We start from the raw sequence: 14782 nt of genomic DNA, 5'->3' as shown, positions 1-14782 counted from the left end.
TTAGTAACCTGATAATTCCCCGGCAAAGCCCCAGCAGCCGCTCCGCCATGGAGTAATTGCCGGGCCGTAACGTGAGCTGATGGAGGCTGGGGATGGATACTCGCCCTTATTGATTTTGACAGCTAAATTGTTAACCGAGAGGGAAATCAGATGAAAGCCATTTTAGAATAAATACGAGACATTAGGTTTAAACATTGAGGTTGTAAGAAAGCCCAAGCAAAGCCCCAGAAATTCAGGCTAAGGCCTGCCAGCGTATCCTCCCCTCCATCGCCGGCCTCTGCGGAGCGGCGTGCAGGGAAGCCGGAGCAGCAGCAGGAGCACAGACAAGTGCCGAGGAGCAACGCTGAAAAACAATTTAAACCGCTCGCCCATATTGCCGGGCTCTGAACGAGCCGCTAGCGCTCCAGGAAAAGCACGTAGGAGTTATCACGGACAGAGCAGTGAAAGCCGTCTGCCCCCTACACAGCGCCGGCCGGAACAAGGCAAAAAGGGTTTTGTTTGTACGCAGGAACGATGCAGGGTTGCGACAGCCACCGCACACCACGGGAGCGTGACACTGGCGGCTCTTTGGAGGCTCATAAACGGGAGGCGGCGTGGGCTGGCCAAGCCCGCTCTGACCTGGGAATGGGGGAACTCCGGTCCAGCCGCTGCCTGGCCCTGGGTCAAACCTTCCTCGCAGGGCCGCAGGGCTGCTTGCTCTCACTGCCCCTGAAGGCAGGGAGGTGGCAGCAGCCTGCGTCAGGCACCTGCCCACCTGGGGGTGGCACGGTGGGGAACACATCGCGCCCTGCTTCGGGAGGGGGAACCCGGCTCGCCAGAGATTAATGCCAACTCCATCCCCCCGTGCTCCCTCCCACCGAAGCCGGGGTGCGCGCAAGGATCTGCGAGCGGGCTGCCTCCATGAGCAAAGCAGGCAGCAGCCTGAGATTTTGGGGTAGGAATTTCATACGCTCCTTTAGGGAAAAAGCGCACTTTTGATCTGTCCTAGCTGAGAGTCTCGCCATAGGCACAGAGATCACTGACAGCTTGAGAAAAACAGCAAACCGTAGACACCACGAACACTGTCCTTGGTCCCCCCACCTTGTCACCAGGGATTCCCTGGAAACACGGTGGTCCGGGAAAGACCCCTGATGGACAGGAGCATGCACCCAACGTAAGGAACGGCCACCCTCACACAAGCCGAGGGCAAAGCCCCCTTCTCCCCCCACGACCAGACCGCACATCTCCATACTCACAGCTGCAGAGCGCGCCACGTCCTCCACCAGAGGTGCAGGATGCAAAGCTTCCAGGTGCTTTTCAAAGATATTTTGTGATGGTCGATACGTAAAGCCCCAGTGCCGACCCGCATGAAGCACATTACCGAGTATTTACCTCCTCCCAGATCCAGTGTCAGAAGCTCCCCGGTTTTGCTGTGCTAATGGCAGCCCGCTGCCGAAGGGGCTCGGGGCCTTCCGGGAGACCACAGCATTCCTGGGAAGCGCAAGCAGCACGAATGCCTGCCAGGCTGGTGGTAACGGCAGTGACGGACACAAACACGGACCTGCAATAAAGCTCCCCCAGGTCCGAGTCTGGCCAAAAGATACACAAGGCACTTCTGTTAGCGACGGGGCAGTGCAGAAGACTACCGCTATTGTACACAGATCTCCATCAGCGGACCTCGGCTCATGCCAAGCATTTACCACCCCTCACTTCCTGCTTATCACCCTCACTTTCCTGGAGGAAAAAAATGCATTTTAAACATTTATTTAGAGCCATAAGAATTTCCACAAATTGTATTTAAGTACAAATAAATATCAAAGTATGTTTCTGAAGGGAACACAACCATGCGCCTGACCTGAATTCAGATATTTTCTAAATTTCTATTGGCAATAGGAACAACAGTTGTTTTAAACAAAGCAGATACAAATCCCAAAGACTACAAATGTTAGACCACATAAGAACAACAACACACAGGCTGTTCACAGAGGAATGTAAATGGGTGTAATTGTCATTCACAGGGGTACAAATTCCAAAGGATACAACTTTTCTCTTTAGCCAGGTATCCAAAGAAAATTAGAAAGTAAATATTCAACAGCGAGAGACCTACTTTTAAGCAATTCAGGCTTTTAACAATCCATCCATCGTACACCCGCACAGCTCGATTCTAGGTGTTCGGCTCGGAAGCGGGAAGCGAGCTCTGCGCTGTAAGACAGGCGCATCGCCCCGGGAACACAAACCCTACTTTGCTAAGAAGTGAGCAACATCCGCGTAGAGAAACCTGGGGCTGCTTAAATATTACATTCTCCTCTTCTCCGAGACCACTGTTCATCACGTTGGTGAAGCAACTCGAGAGCAACTGGTGAGGTGAAGACTCACTACTGAAAGGACTCAAGTGATAAACGGGACATTGGCAAAAATCAGAACCATATCCGCTGTACCCGAGCGCACACGTTCCCCAGCATCCCTCTCGCACGCAGTCACCAGCGCTATGCGCACACAGGAGAACAGGCTGCCAGGCGACGGCCTTTCCCCAGATCTTTCAATCTTGCAGAGAACGTTTGGGGAGAAGAGCGTGCTGCGTATCAGGTGATTTAAGCAAAACGCTACCCATTAGACTTGTAAGTTAAACACCTTCTACAGATAATCCTCCATCGTACAGCAGCACCATTTCACCACAAACACTTGCGCCAGCCACGTTACACCAAGAGACATAATCAACCATCTTTACCAGCCAGCAAAAAACAGAAGTCGGACTGGTTGGTGGGCAAACGCGGAGGTCATGTGCCTGACAGATGTCTTTGAAGCAGCAATGTTATTCTCACGCTGTCACATCTGGTTTATGAAGAACTACCACTAAAGGGGGTTATTGAATGGGAACACTAGAAATGCCACTGCTGCACTCGGGAGCCTACAGCACAGCACAGACCTCAGTGGTGCGTAAAGTCACCGATTCCGACACGGAGGCACACACCTACAGCCTAAATGAAAATACCTGTGTTGTGTCATGACCACCTTCATCTTAAAGCAAGCAGATCAAAACGCAAAATGAATTTGCTTCAGTGCATATAAATACTGCAAAAGCACAGCTGCTAGAACTTTTGCAAAATCTATTTAAAATGAGTTTTATTGAGATGAAAAGTGTTTTCCATGGTAACTACAGAATGTCACTCACACCAAGTGCTTTCCCTCCATTAAAAAAAACACGAAGTGGAATACCCTTTGTTTAAAAATACTTTAAAAAGTAATCAGTTGAACAGAACATTTTGGATGTGCTTTACTCCATACACTGGTTACTGTTTCTAGTCTCGCTACTGAATGCACACGAACAAGAGGTTGTCTGGGTGTTCATCACAGGCTTTGAACAGAACCTACTTTTCTGGACAGCGTTCAGCTGTGAAGCTACACTGGCAATAAGGAGTATTCAGCAGACCACCTAAGGTGTCATAAAACACTGTGCCATATACAGTGATACTGTGCTCAGGTGGCAGTTTCCTTCTCACTATACAAAGTACAAAAGCGTTGGAGGATTCCAGGTATATAAAGCAGTGTTTCTTGCTACCATATCCATTCATAAGCATCATCTTCTAGATTTCCAGGCAGCTCTGGAATAAGGAGTAGTCCTTTTCTTATCTGGTGGTTTGAAGTAAGAATAAACAGGTGTTGCTGGAAATTCGGCATCTGGATTTTCTGCCATCATTTTCAGCTTGGCTTCAATGGCCTTTATCTTTGCACTGACACTGGAAAGAAAAAGAAGAGAAATTGAGCTTGTTCCTAGCATGTAAACAAAAAGAGTACAGCAGTCCAGAGGGATTTTTTGGCATCTGAATACTCAGTTACACCAGGAGTGGCTAGGCAGCCCCTGTCACTACCTTCATGAACAGTATAAAGTTGGGAAGCAGGAATCTTCTGCTTAAGGCCCACACTATTTCACTTGAATCCTCAGCATGTATTTGCTTAGGAAAGGTCCTCCACGATCTATCACAGCACCACAAAATAATGGTCCTTGCAGCTACTCAGCACTTTCTTGAGGACTGAGCCAGATGAGCACACTAAAAGGCTTCCTACTTCATGTAAAGTGATGTAATTTAAGGAGGTCTGAGCATGTGCAGCAGAGTGCAGCTCAGACTAGGCTGCTGGAAACAGCAGAGAAATGAAAGCCAGACTTCCTCCGAGCTGCAACACTGCTCGGGATGGGAAAACCCCAGACTCTAATTAGGTCAGGAAGAAACATTATTTCAACATTACGAGAGTTTATCCCAAAGGGAGAAGCTATCCTAGGTTACACCCCAAATTCCTAGGACTTTTGTTATTAACAACCCTCTAACGGGCATGGACTGAGGAACATTCCCTTCTCCGGTACAGATTCTTACAACATCCATCCTCACTGAAACAACTCCTTTGCGCCAGTGATGGAGCTAACGATACGAGACTCAAGTCTCTCCGCTCATTACTTTCCTACTGTCAGTGTCACTTCTGAATTTCAAGCTCATTTTATCCACAGGCAAATTAATTTTCCCTGGTCCTTCTTCCTCATAGCATTCCACTGACTGAATGCAGAGAAAATTCACATACCCTTGCAACAACCAGGGATACGTGGTTCAGGTAAACAAAGGGGTTGGGAAATTTAACCAAATCCCACACAGAACAAGTCTTTCTGGCCTTAACACTGGCAAAATGCTTTTAGTTTAATATGAAGTATTACTGTGAATCTGTCTTAAGGTTTTACTATTATCAAAGACATCTTCACTCATAAGCGCTTTGCTTAATCAAATTAGTAGAGTGAAATACCACATTACAGATTTCTGCTTAGTCTGGGATGTTCAGTAGAATTATCTACCTTTCCTATAAGAAAAAGTGTGAATCTCAGTCTCTTATAGTCCAGCATGTCTGTTAAGAACTGGCTAGTAACTTTCTGAATCGGTGCTTTCAGATAGATGGGGAGAAGACTTATTTTCCTAACTCAGGCTATTTTAAAGCTGTAGATCGCATGAGAGGTAGGGATGTGTTTTTAGACACGTGTTGAGATTACTGCCTCCCTAGTCGGTCTGTTGCAATGCTTCTGCCACAAGTGCTGGGAACCAGAGGCAGAAGCTCTTACTGGAGCTCCTGCGAAGCAGCATACAGCACATTCGGCCAAACGAGCTGCAGTCTTGCACGTTCCCAATTCCTCATCTTACCTCTTTTCCTTTAAGTGCTCCCACAGTTTGACATGTCAGAAAACATATATCAAGTCTCAAAAGCATCCCACATCAAATGAGTTACTTTGCAGCATGCTGCCCTTTTAAAGTGGCAGTAAAGGTGGTTTTAGATTTTTAGCACACAGATAATGCCAGCTCTAGATTTTATTGAAATCCAAGAAGTTCATTGCCTGCCACCTCCACCATTTGGTCACACCTCACCTGCCCAGTCTCCTACCTTAGGTTAGACTGGGGTGGGTCCGTGCTGGAAGACGGCTCCAGACTGATTGGAAGAATCTTCTCATTTTTATTATGATCATATCTCTGCAAGTAAGAGACCAGGTATTAAAGTAAACCGGAATTACAAACAAAGAAATATTTGCCAACAGATGCACTTTAAATTTGGATTAAAGTCGCCTCATATTTTGTGAAGCTTTTGCTAAGAAAGATTTTGGTAGCCATACACTGAAACGAATCCTAACCATGATATTTGTTTAGTGCCAATACGGAACGTAGACTCTGCCTCTGCATACTTACACACACTGTACTACAGATCCTTAAGCCTTACCCCATGTTATCGCTTCCTATGCCTCTCTCTATAAGGCACAAAGCAAAGATGTTAAAATTTAAGGCCATTACTCCACCGCATTGCTATAGCCTTTATACACACATTGTGCAGAGTCAGAAGGTAACCCAAGTACACAACTGAACAGAATTGTGCAGTGCTGGAAAAAAAAACCGCATTGAAGAGCAGTTAGGAACCATCCCCTTTCTATAGAAAGCAGCTTGTGGGTCTGTCTTCTCTGTGGGCAACGGGCCTCCTGAGCTATTCGCAGTGTTCTGCTTCCTTGTTTCGCTTGGCACAAGATCAGGTTTGTTTTTCAGCAGAGCTGCTCAAATTGACAGCGTCTGGTAAGCCTTGGCTGCTCATCTTAAAACTGCTTAAGCATGGTACTGGTATCGCCTAAAATAAACACGTGTTACAATAAGCCAAAGTTTTGCATGGTTAAATCTTTCCATTCACACATTAGAAAACGCCATGCAAACTGAATGTATATTTATGCACGTTCTTTGCCATACCCTGGACGGCTAAGCACTGGGCTACCCTGCCGAACTCCGCTCGCTCCTCCGGCTGAAACTCCTTTTATGGCCTGATCATTCTTCAGGCATCCGGAAGCACGTGGCACTCTAATAGTTACAGAACTCAAGAAAATGGAGACTGGATTTACACAAGTTTGGATGTGCTGACAAGAGCCTGGAGCCCTTGAAGCCAATAATTAAAACAACATGGTCTCCTTTAACAAAGGTACCCGTTTCTTTAGCATCCAAAACAAATACACCAGTATACTTGATAAGGATAGAAAGCTGCATATAGGATAATCAATACAAGTTAAAAGCAAACTACCCAAAGGTAAATAGCAGCACGCAGCTCCCCCCACAATCCAGTTCCCTGAAAAGAAAATTTCTGAAGATAAGTTGCTTTACCAAGTACCAGATAGTAAATAACTGTAGGAGAGACAAGACAGGATTTCAAAGTAATTAAAACATAAGATGGTACTGCTTAAATTAACATAAAAAATAACTTGACAGCTTATGCAATAAAGCAATAAAAATATATTTATTTTAGACATGAAATATGTTGCTTTGAAAGCCAGACGTAATTAGAGCTGCTACCACATAAGTGCTTTCAGAAGTGGAACAAAGTACTCAGTAACTGGGAATTTCAATGCATCTCCTATCCACAAAGGGAGCAATATCAGGAAGGGAACTTTTAGCCAATCACCAAGTTTGGGAAAAGTTGGAATTTGGACAATTATAGAAGTAGTTTGTTCATACAGCTCTGATTAGAAACTCCTTTACAAAGAACACCAGTTTAAATGGTCTATTTTTATCCATAGCTAATCCAGCACAGTTTAGGTATATGAAAGAAGTCAGACTGTTAAAATTATTTCCATGAGAGTTGTTTCCTAGAACAGACTGAAGTTTATCTTGCCAGGCTAAGACACCATTGATAAGAATTGGTCCTTGATATTAACATATTTTTAGCTTTGCACATTTAAAAACACAACAACGAGCTTACCTTGACCTGTGCATGCGCCCACCGCACCACCAGTTTCTTGGAAAGGGCCAGCTTCCCATTGAGACATTGGATCGCCTTTTCTGCTTCCTGCACAGGAAGACGGTTCAATAAACAAAACTAAGTCTTCAGTCAAATCCATCCGAGATCGAAAGACCCTTTTTTCCTTGTAAGTCAGTCTTGTGTAAGTACAGTTAACTGACAGCACTGAAAGTTTATCCCATTCTATCCCAATCCAGGAATATCTCTGGAGACTCCAACACCCACCTGAATCGCTGGACTTTTTATAAACTAACCAGGTAGATTCTTTCATTTGTTGTGGAGAGGAAGTGGGGAAGATGATCAGGAGTTTTGGAAGGACCAAACGCAGAGAGCACTGGAACAGCATTCCAGGGGAGATTTCTGCTACAGGCGTTTCTCTAGAAAACGCTGTGATTCATTACGGTGATTACATGTCTCATTAACACCCAGCTGCAGTTATTCCGGATCCTGCTAACACACACTGGTACTGATCTAGACTCAGCAGTGGAATCTCAGTTTTGGGACACTCCCCTATAACCTGATTCACAGCAGTTACGTCGCAGTACTGTTCCACCTTGGTATGAGTAACAGTTCCAGGATAGCTTCTAGAGCAGCAAGGGGATTGAACTACACTGTGCCAGCGCTCTGCCTACAACCTTGTCATCAATTCCCAGCAAGAGATGAAGGCACACAACCACAGGTGATCTCCAAATACACTGTTCTTTATAGCTTTCAAGCAATTTAGCAGAATTTTGACAAAAGAAGTCCAGCTCTGATGCTACAGATCAGCACGACTTCAAACTCTGATTTGTAGCAAGAGCTAGAACCCCCAAAAGGGCAGGCAGGGGCAGTTCGGTCCAGGATCCGACAGATGTACCATGCTGCGCATCTGGCAGCAACACAGGTTGGTGTTTGTGTGCTCATGGAGCCAACCAGCTCCCTAACAAAATGGGGCTGAGAACTGGCCCTTTTTAATTAGCATCAGAAAACAGGATTCAGGAAAAGACAGCACAGGATAGAGGAAATCACTATTGCTACTTCCAGGAGCTGTCTCAGAGTGGAGCTGGTAGAGTAGGGCTGCTTGTATAGACAAAATATTTAAGTCATCTCTTCCTGTTTTATCTTTAAGTTGACATAAATAAGACAGGGAAAGAAGCAGCCAGACATATAAATCAGAATTTTAGATTAAAAGCAACATACCTGTTTGGTTTCAAAGTTCACAAAACAGTAACCCCTCGGCTGCCCCTCCAGAGCACCAGACTTGTGAAAGAGAAAGTCAAATTGCTTTACTTTGCCAAACTTCTGAAGGAGTTTGAGAAGGTGGTATCTGAAGAGGAGAGAAGGCATTAATGGCACCTTACACTACTTCGGAAGCAAGCAGATTGAGAGGAGAACACCCGCCACCACGTTTCACGTTCAGTCACATAAGCAGTTTTCTGTCACCCGTGTTCTCAAATACCCGCAGAGCTGCGTGCTCCCTACAGCAACCCTTCAGCATCCACAGCCTGAGGTGCCCCGAATCCGTGACTGCTCTAAAACCTCACGGCACAGAGCTTTGCTCTCAGCAGTGCCAGCTGAAGGGCACAGAGGAGAAGATCTATTAATAGTTGGCGTTTGGACAATTATGCAATGCCTCCCCAGGGGTTAGGGAGGACTTTGCCTCTTGCCTTTCTCAATCACACCTCTTAAAACCTTAAATGTTCCCCTTCTCTAGCCCTGTGACTGCCTAAAGCTCCGTCTCCTCCCCCTGCACAAGCAGACGGGCCTCAGCATCGCCCTGGCAAAAATCTAACAGTGCTTCTGGCTCAAGCAGCACTTCAGCGACATGCCCAAAGTCAAACACTTATTTAGCCTATTATCTTCCTGCTCTCCAGTGGGAAGTGTACCATTTCTAATAAAACAGGGAAAACCAAAGTGAATTTGTCTTAGTATGTAGTGCACTGAGCAACATAAAACAAGGAGCACATTTGTTGTACAGGCCACATCGAATTCTGGAAGTTCTTTGTGCAGCTTTTTTGGTTCCCTGGATCAAAATGTTTAACAACACTAGCTGACTTAGAAGGAAAGTTATACGTATCAGTATTTCGCTGGCTGACCCCATCCCCAGAGTTCAAGTATTGCCTAAGGGTTTAGAAAGGCATTTTAGGACTCCTGACTTCTCCTCCTGATTAGCTGTACAGCTTTAGGAAGCCACTTAGCCTCTCAGCCCGATTTCCAGCTTGCAGAACGGGATGAACACTCAGAGCTTTGAAAGCTCAGCAGGATTACTGGAGTGCACACAGACCACCAGGCACTGGGGAAAAAACAAAACAAAACAGCATGCCTGTCCAAAAATGAAGAATTGGTAATGTCCCAAGACATTCAAAGCATCAGGGAACTTTAGTGAGGGTCCAATTGGGAAGGGCAGATGACATTTTTCCCTAATAAAGCCTGGTAGGATGTTTGAAGCGGGCGATAGCTCTTTGTTAAGCTTCAGGAGGCAGGCAAGAAAGTTCCAGGAATGTGAGTCATCTCACAGGATGGCTCACGGTGGACATTCAGGATATGCACTTTTAAAGAGGTGAAGGTGCAGCAAGCGTTCAGACCAGCAATGCAGAAAGGCCAAGTTATTGCCCAGGGGAATAAACACATTGTAATTGATTATGGAAGGCTTCCTACATCCTTCAGGATAGAGATGAAGCACTGAAGTGTTATGGTATTCCAGAGTCCTACGAACCCTCAGTCCCTGTTCAGAAGGCAAGAGACAGGAATACAAGAGAGGAGGCGAAGGAGCCGGTTACACAGTAAGCCAACTTTCACCACTACTCCTCAAACTGCCTACAAGCAGACACAGAGGTACATGTTAAAACATCAGCTTTGGACATGTGTGATGTATATATTATACATATAAAATCGCACATGTTGAACTCTCAGAGCCTCCAAAATACGTAAGTGCACCTCAGATTTGTTTCTAAAAAGATATTGCTACCAAAAGCAACTTGCAATTTCAGCAGTATGAAAATAAAGTCCTTGACACTAGAACGTTGTTCTTCCCCTGTGGCAATTACAGAGTCAATGGAAGGGCAATGATGATTCTCATTATATTCGTTTAGCAACAACAAAAAAAATCTGCAGCTACCACGCCAAAAGGAACACTGTTTTTCTTCTGAGAATCTCTGCATTCAAATAATATTTATTTTACTTCCTTGGCAGAAGAATGATAGTCATTCCTTTAAAATAAATTTCATTTAAAAAGTCTAGAAGCAATCTATGTAGCGTTTACGCTATTTAGAATCTTTAGATTCTAGATGATGCAACAATTTTTAAACCATATACACAATTTCTACAACTGCAAGTCATCTATTGCACATGGAATAGCTTAAAACTGAAGTTTCATATAAATAAAACTTTCAGGCTCCGATTAGGACTTGTTATTGTTAATACAGTGGGGGCATTAACAGTAATTCAGCAAGTAGTTCTCCAAGCAAAGAGGACTTCAGAATTGAAGGAAGACCTGTCATGGAAAACCTGAAGCCTTTAAGAAAAAAAAAAAAAAGCAAAAAAAAAGGTGCGAACATGTGTAAAAAGCTTTACTATGGCAACAATTTGGGTTATCCAGAGCTTTGAGCTACTCGCACAGATGTGGCTCCACAGATCACTGCAGCCAACCTCAATTTCCACTTCCTGTCATCTGATGTGAATGCGAGACGAAGCAGCAGCTCCCCCGTTTCCTTTTCCTCCAGTCTTCCTCCTGGCACCCTGAGTGCTATTCAAACACAGGCAAGGCTTCCTCTGAACAATGCTATCCCAAGGATACCGAAAAGGTACCGGGCCACATGCTAAACCTATTATTATTAAGAATTTTGCCCCACTGGGAGCCAGGAGGAGTCTGTAACAACAAGTTACGCACACATTGTTTTCTAGGTGCGACTCATCAAGATGGGATCGCAGACAAGCGGCACAACAGCCAAGGAAGGTGAACACGCACTATTTCATACCTGGGGAAAATGAACGGTCATTCAAAGGCTACTGAAAACTAGTTCATAGGTATGCAACCGTACAGTGCTGAAAATGCAACATTTTTTGGACAGGCAAATATTTAAAAATCTCAGACTTTGCCAACAGGAGTCTGCACAGGAGGCAGCTCTACTCAGCTTAGAAAGCGGGAGATGGATGTAAAGAAAGTAAGGGGTTTCATCATCGGCAGGACCATCGAGAAGAGATGCAAACAGAAGGGCTGTGCCACGGTGCGTCTCCTACCCCACTGCACGGTTGGGGGACGAATGCAGCACCCGGCAATGGTCATGGCGACAGCGAGGACAATCCACAGCTGCCTTGGAGAGCGATATCCACCCTGGGAATGCGACCACTCGCTGCCCTCCTCCTGCACGGCTGGGGCAGTCCCCGAAGCAGGGATCGCGCAGCACCGGAAGCGCCCGGAGACTGTGTCCTGCGTCAGGAGCAGCTGCTTGGTCACACGGTGCCAGCTTGCCTCCTTCCAGCTGCTAAGAATACATTCAGCTGAGGCCTAATACTATCTTTTTCCACAGACAAAACAATCCTATAAGGATGCTAGAAAAAAAAGAAGATAAGTCATCCAAGTAAACACTGCCAGTAAGGGAGGAGGAAGGACCACGAGAAGACCTGTCATGCCCAATCTGTAGGATATGTCAGCATCTGAGATCCTCTGAGACTCCCGTTTGAGTCACGGTTACTTAGTATGTGCAGTAACCTCTTGTAAGCCATCAGCTCGCAGGCTGTAATTTGTGGGCAGCCCTACATTTATAAATTCCTAGTACCGCAGCTTGTGCTCAAATGTATATGTTACCTATTAACTTCCTAGCGCTTGATTGCAGCTATAGGTTGCTCTCTAAATGGAAGTCTCGCATTAATTCAAGACTTTCTGAACGCATTTCTGCTCGAGAAAGTCACAACCAGTTATTAACCCTGCTAACAACTCAATCAACTTTACTCACTCTTAAACAAAGCTACCATAGAAATTGCAGGGCCAACCCTCTAAAATCAGATAAAAGCAGCAAATGAAGAAACAGCTGTTTACTTTTCAGGTATTTTTTTTCAGTCATGTGATTGGTATACTGAACTGGAATCATTCAGATGAGCAAGTATGAGCAGAGATGCAAGCCCCTAAGACAAGAAAGTAAGGGTTAGGCTGATTTATAGAAATTTACTCATCTGATATAGAAACCTGCTCTTTTTTGTCTACGCTGGCAAGGTGTTGAAAGAAAACTTCCTTTCTTTTTCTTCGCAAAGAAAGAGATTGCAATATAGTTTTCAGGAGAATGTTAGGCACTTCTAAAAGTGAAATCAAAAACAAGACACATTGATCTTAAGCCAGAAAAACAAAGCCTAAAATAAGTAACAAGTACAGACCTCAGTAGTAGGCAAGTTTGAAACACCTAAAGGCAGGGAAACATTCTAGATTTTATGACACTGGAGAATGAAGCTCTCGGAACAGTCCCTCACCCCTTCCCGACAGGCACGACACTACTCTAGACAGACCACCTCTAACGGTGAGGGCACAAGGGCAGCCGTGCCCGACGCCCAGACTGCCGAATTCAGGTGACTACAACCAGTTATTTGAAAAGCAACAGCCTGATCAGGCAAGAAGTGGGCTGAAACCCTAAAACTCATTTCATCCAGGCTATGAAAACAATACATTTTTACCATATAAAGTCATCTGGACTAGAATCAAAGGAATGACCGAGACTGAAAGGGTCTTTTAAAAATGAAATTAAAGATCATCCCAGGAAGTGAAGGATCTAATCCTTTTACAAGCATCCACTATTCCTCCCCTCACACTAACCCAGTTTCCTGAATCTTTAAGGACTCAATAAATAATGCTTTCAAGATGTTCTATATCTAATATTATGTGGTCAGTGAATGTGGACAAACCAGAGTAACGTTGCTGTGGGATAAAAATGGTAATTAATGCAGAAACCACCCAAAGCTGAATGGCTGAAAAGCACAATACATTAATGATTCCATTTAGAGCCTATTAGAAAACTGCTCTGTTAAGATGAACTGCATTTAGAATAAAAACCTAGCACCTGCACACACACAAAAAGAAGCTGGAGGAAAAAGTATTCCATGACAGGCACGTACAATAGTTAATCAAAAATGCTTGTTTCTGAGAAGTGTATAAACCCCAAATTGTTTTTTTTTTTGAAAGATCTAGTTATTTTTCCACACATTATCGAAATATTAGACAGCAACTCATATTTCCTTGGCAGTCAGTCTGTTCAAATATTTTATTATGTTTGCTCAGAAGATAATTATTTAGCGTCTGGGGAAAACACGGAACGCATACATTTGATTATGCTCTTATCCGCCACAGGGAGCTAGCGGCACTGTAGCTTATCTAGGTCCTGCGCAGATACTTTAGTCAGGACCCTCTGCTCGACCAACATCCCACCGCTGACGCGAGAGCAATGACAAAAGAAGCCTCTCAGTCACCCCGGCAGTGCCAGCCAGGGGTAAAAATTCTGGACTTGTGTCGCTTTCGAAGACAAGAAGGATGTTTTTCACCCTTGGGCTTCCAGCCTGGGAGGCGACTCGGAGGCGACTGGGGCACTAGCTAAGCGAGTGTCCCCAAACCCCGTGGTGTGCGGGGCCCCGGACGCCCCCCGCTTCAGGCCCTGCTCCCCATCCGTCCCCAGGTGCGGAGGGGCCGCACGCTCAGGGCGGGGACCAGCGGGCACAGCCGGGCACCGCCGTGGCTACCGGCATCCGTCGCGCGCGGCAGGGCGGGAGCTGGGCGCGCTGCCACCGGGCGCGGGGCACCCTCCAGCGCTGCTCCCCCAAACAAGCGCCCGCCCCGCGGCCCGGGGTGAGCCCGGGCATGGCGACGGGGGGCTGGGCCGTGCTGGGCGGGGGGGGACACGGCCCGCCGGGGGTCAGGGACCCCAAACCGGGCTGAGGGTCCCTGCGGGGGGAGCAGGGGGTACCGGGGGGGGGGGACACGGCCCACCGGAGGTCAGGGCCCCCAAGCCGGGCTGAGGGACCCTTGGGGGGGGGAAACACGGGGACTCCCGGGGAGCTTGCTCGGGGAAGGGGCGCCGGGGGAGGGGTGCTGCGGGAGGGAGGTAACGGAGGGGGGGCGATAAAGGGCGGCGGGGCCCTAACGGGGGGGTCTGGGAGGGTGATAGAGGGTCTGGGGGGGGGGGGCTCCCTGGCGGGGGTCCCGGGGGGGTGACGGGGGCCCCAGGATGGGGTCTCCGGCGGGGCCCCGGGGGGGGGGTGACTCACTCGGTGATCTTGGGGTCGAGGTTGCCGATCCAGAGGCGGTGCCCGTCCTGCAGGGCGCCCTCGGAGAGGATGGAGGCGTTCTCCAGCGGCAGCGTCTGGCGCCCCGGCTCCATGGCTCTGCGGAGGGCGGCGGTGAGCGCGGGCCGGGCCAGGCCGGGGATGATTTTTGGGGGGGGGGGGGGGGGGGTCGCACTCACCATGACACCCGCGGGCCTGGGCAGGCCGCGGCGGCTCCCTCCTGGCGCAGGCCTCGCCCCGCCCCGGCGCGCCTTTGTGACGTCAC

The 14782-nt window shown here is 47.0% G+C and overlaps 1 protein-coding gene across 1 annotated transcript; it reads right to left on the bottom strand.

Moving 5' to 3' along the window:
• Positions 1–3085: 3085 nt before the first annotated feature.
• RBM18 (RNA binding motif protein 18) lies at positions 3086–14778 on the bottom strand. The gene is made up of 6 exons (XM_067309235.1): positions 14697–14778; positions 14500–14616; positions 8455–8581; positions 7237–7323; positions 5395–5480; positions 3086–3716 (listed from the first exon to the last, which is right to left on the bottom strand). Exons 2-6 carry the CDS (start codon positions 14610–14612, stop codon positions 3557–3559), a joined length of 573 nt encoding a protein of 190 aa, XP_067165336.1. The 5' UTR covers positions 14613–14616; positions 14697–14778; the 3' UTR covers positions 3086–3556.
• Between the last annotated feature and the right edge of the window lie 4 nt (positions 14779–14782).

The sequence above is a fragment of the Apteryx mantelli genome, chromosome 21 (assembly GCF_036417845.1).
Source record: "Apteryx mantelli isolate bAptMan1 chromosome 21, bAptMan1.hap1, whole genome shotgun sequence".
Lineage (NCBI taxonomy): Eukaryota > Metazoa > Chordata > Aves > Apterygiformes > Apterygidae > Apteryx > Apteryx mantelli.
The sequence above is the reverse complement of the archived record's forward strand: the minus strand, read 5'-3'. Positions and strand labels throughout refer to the sequence as shown.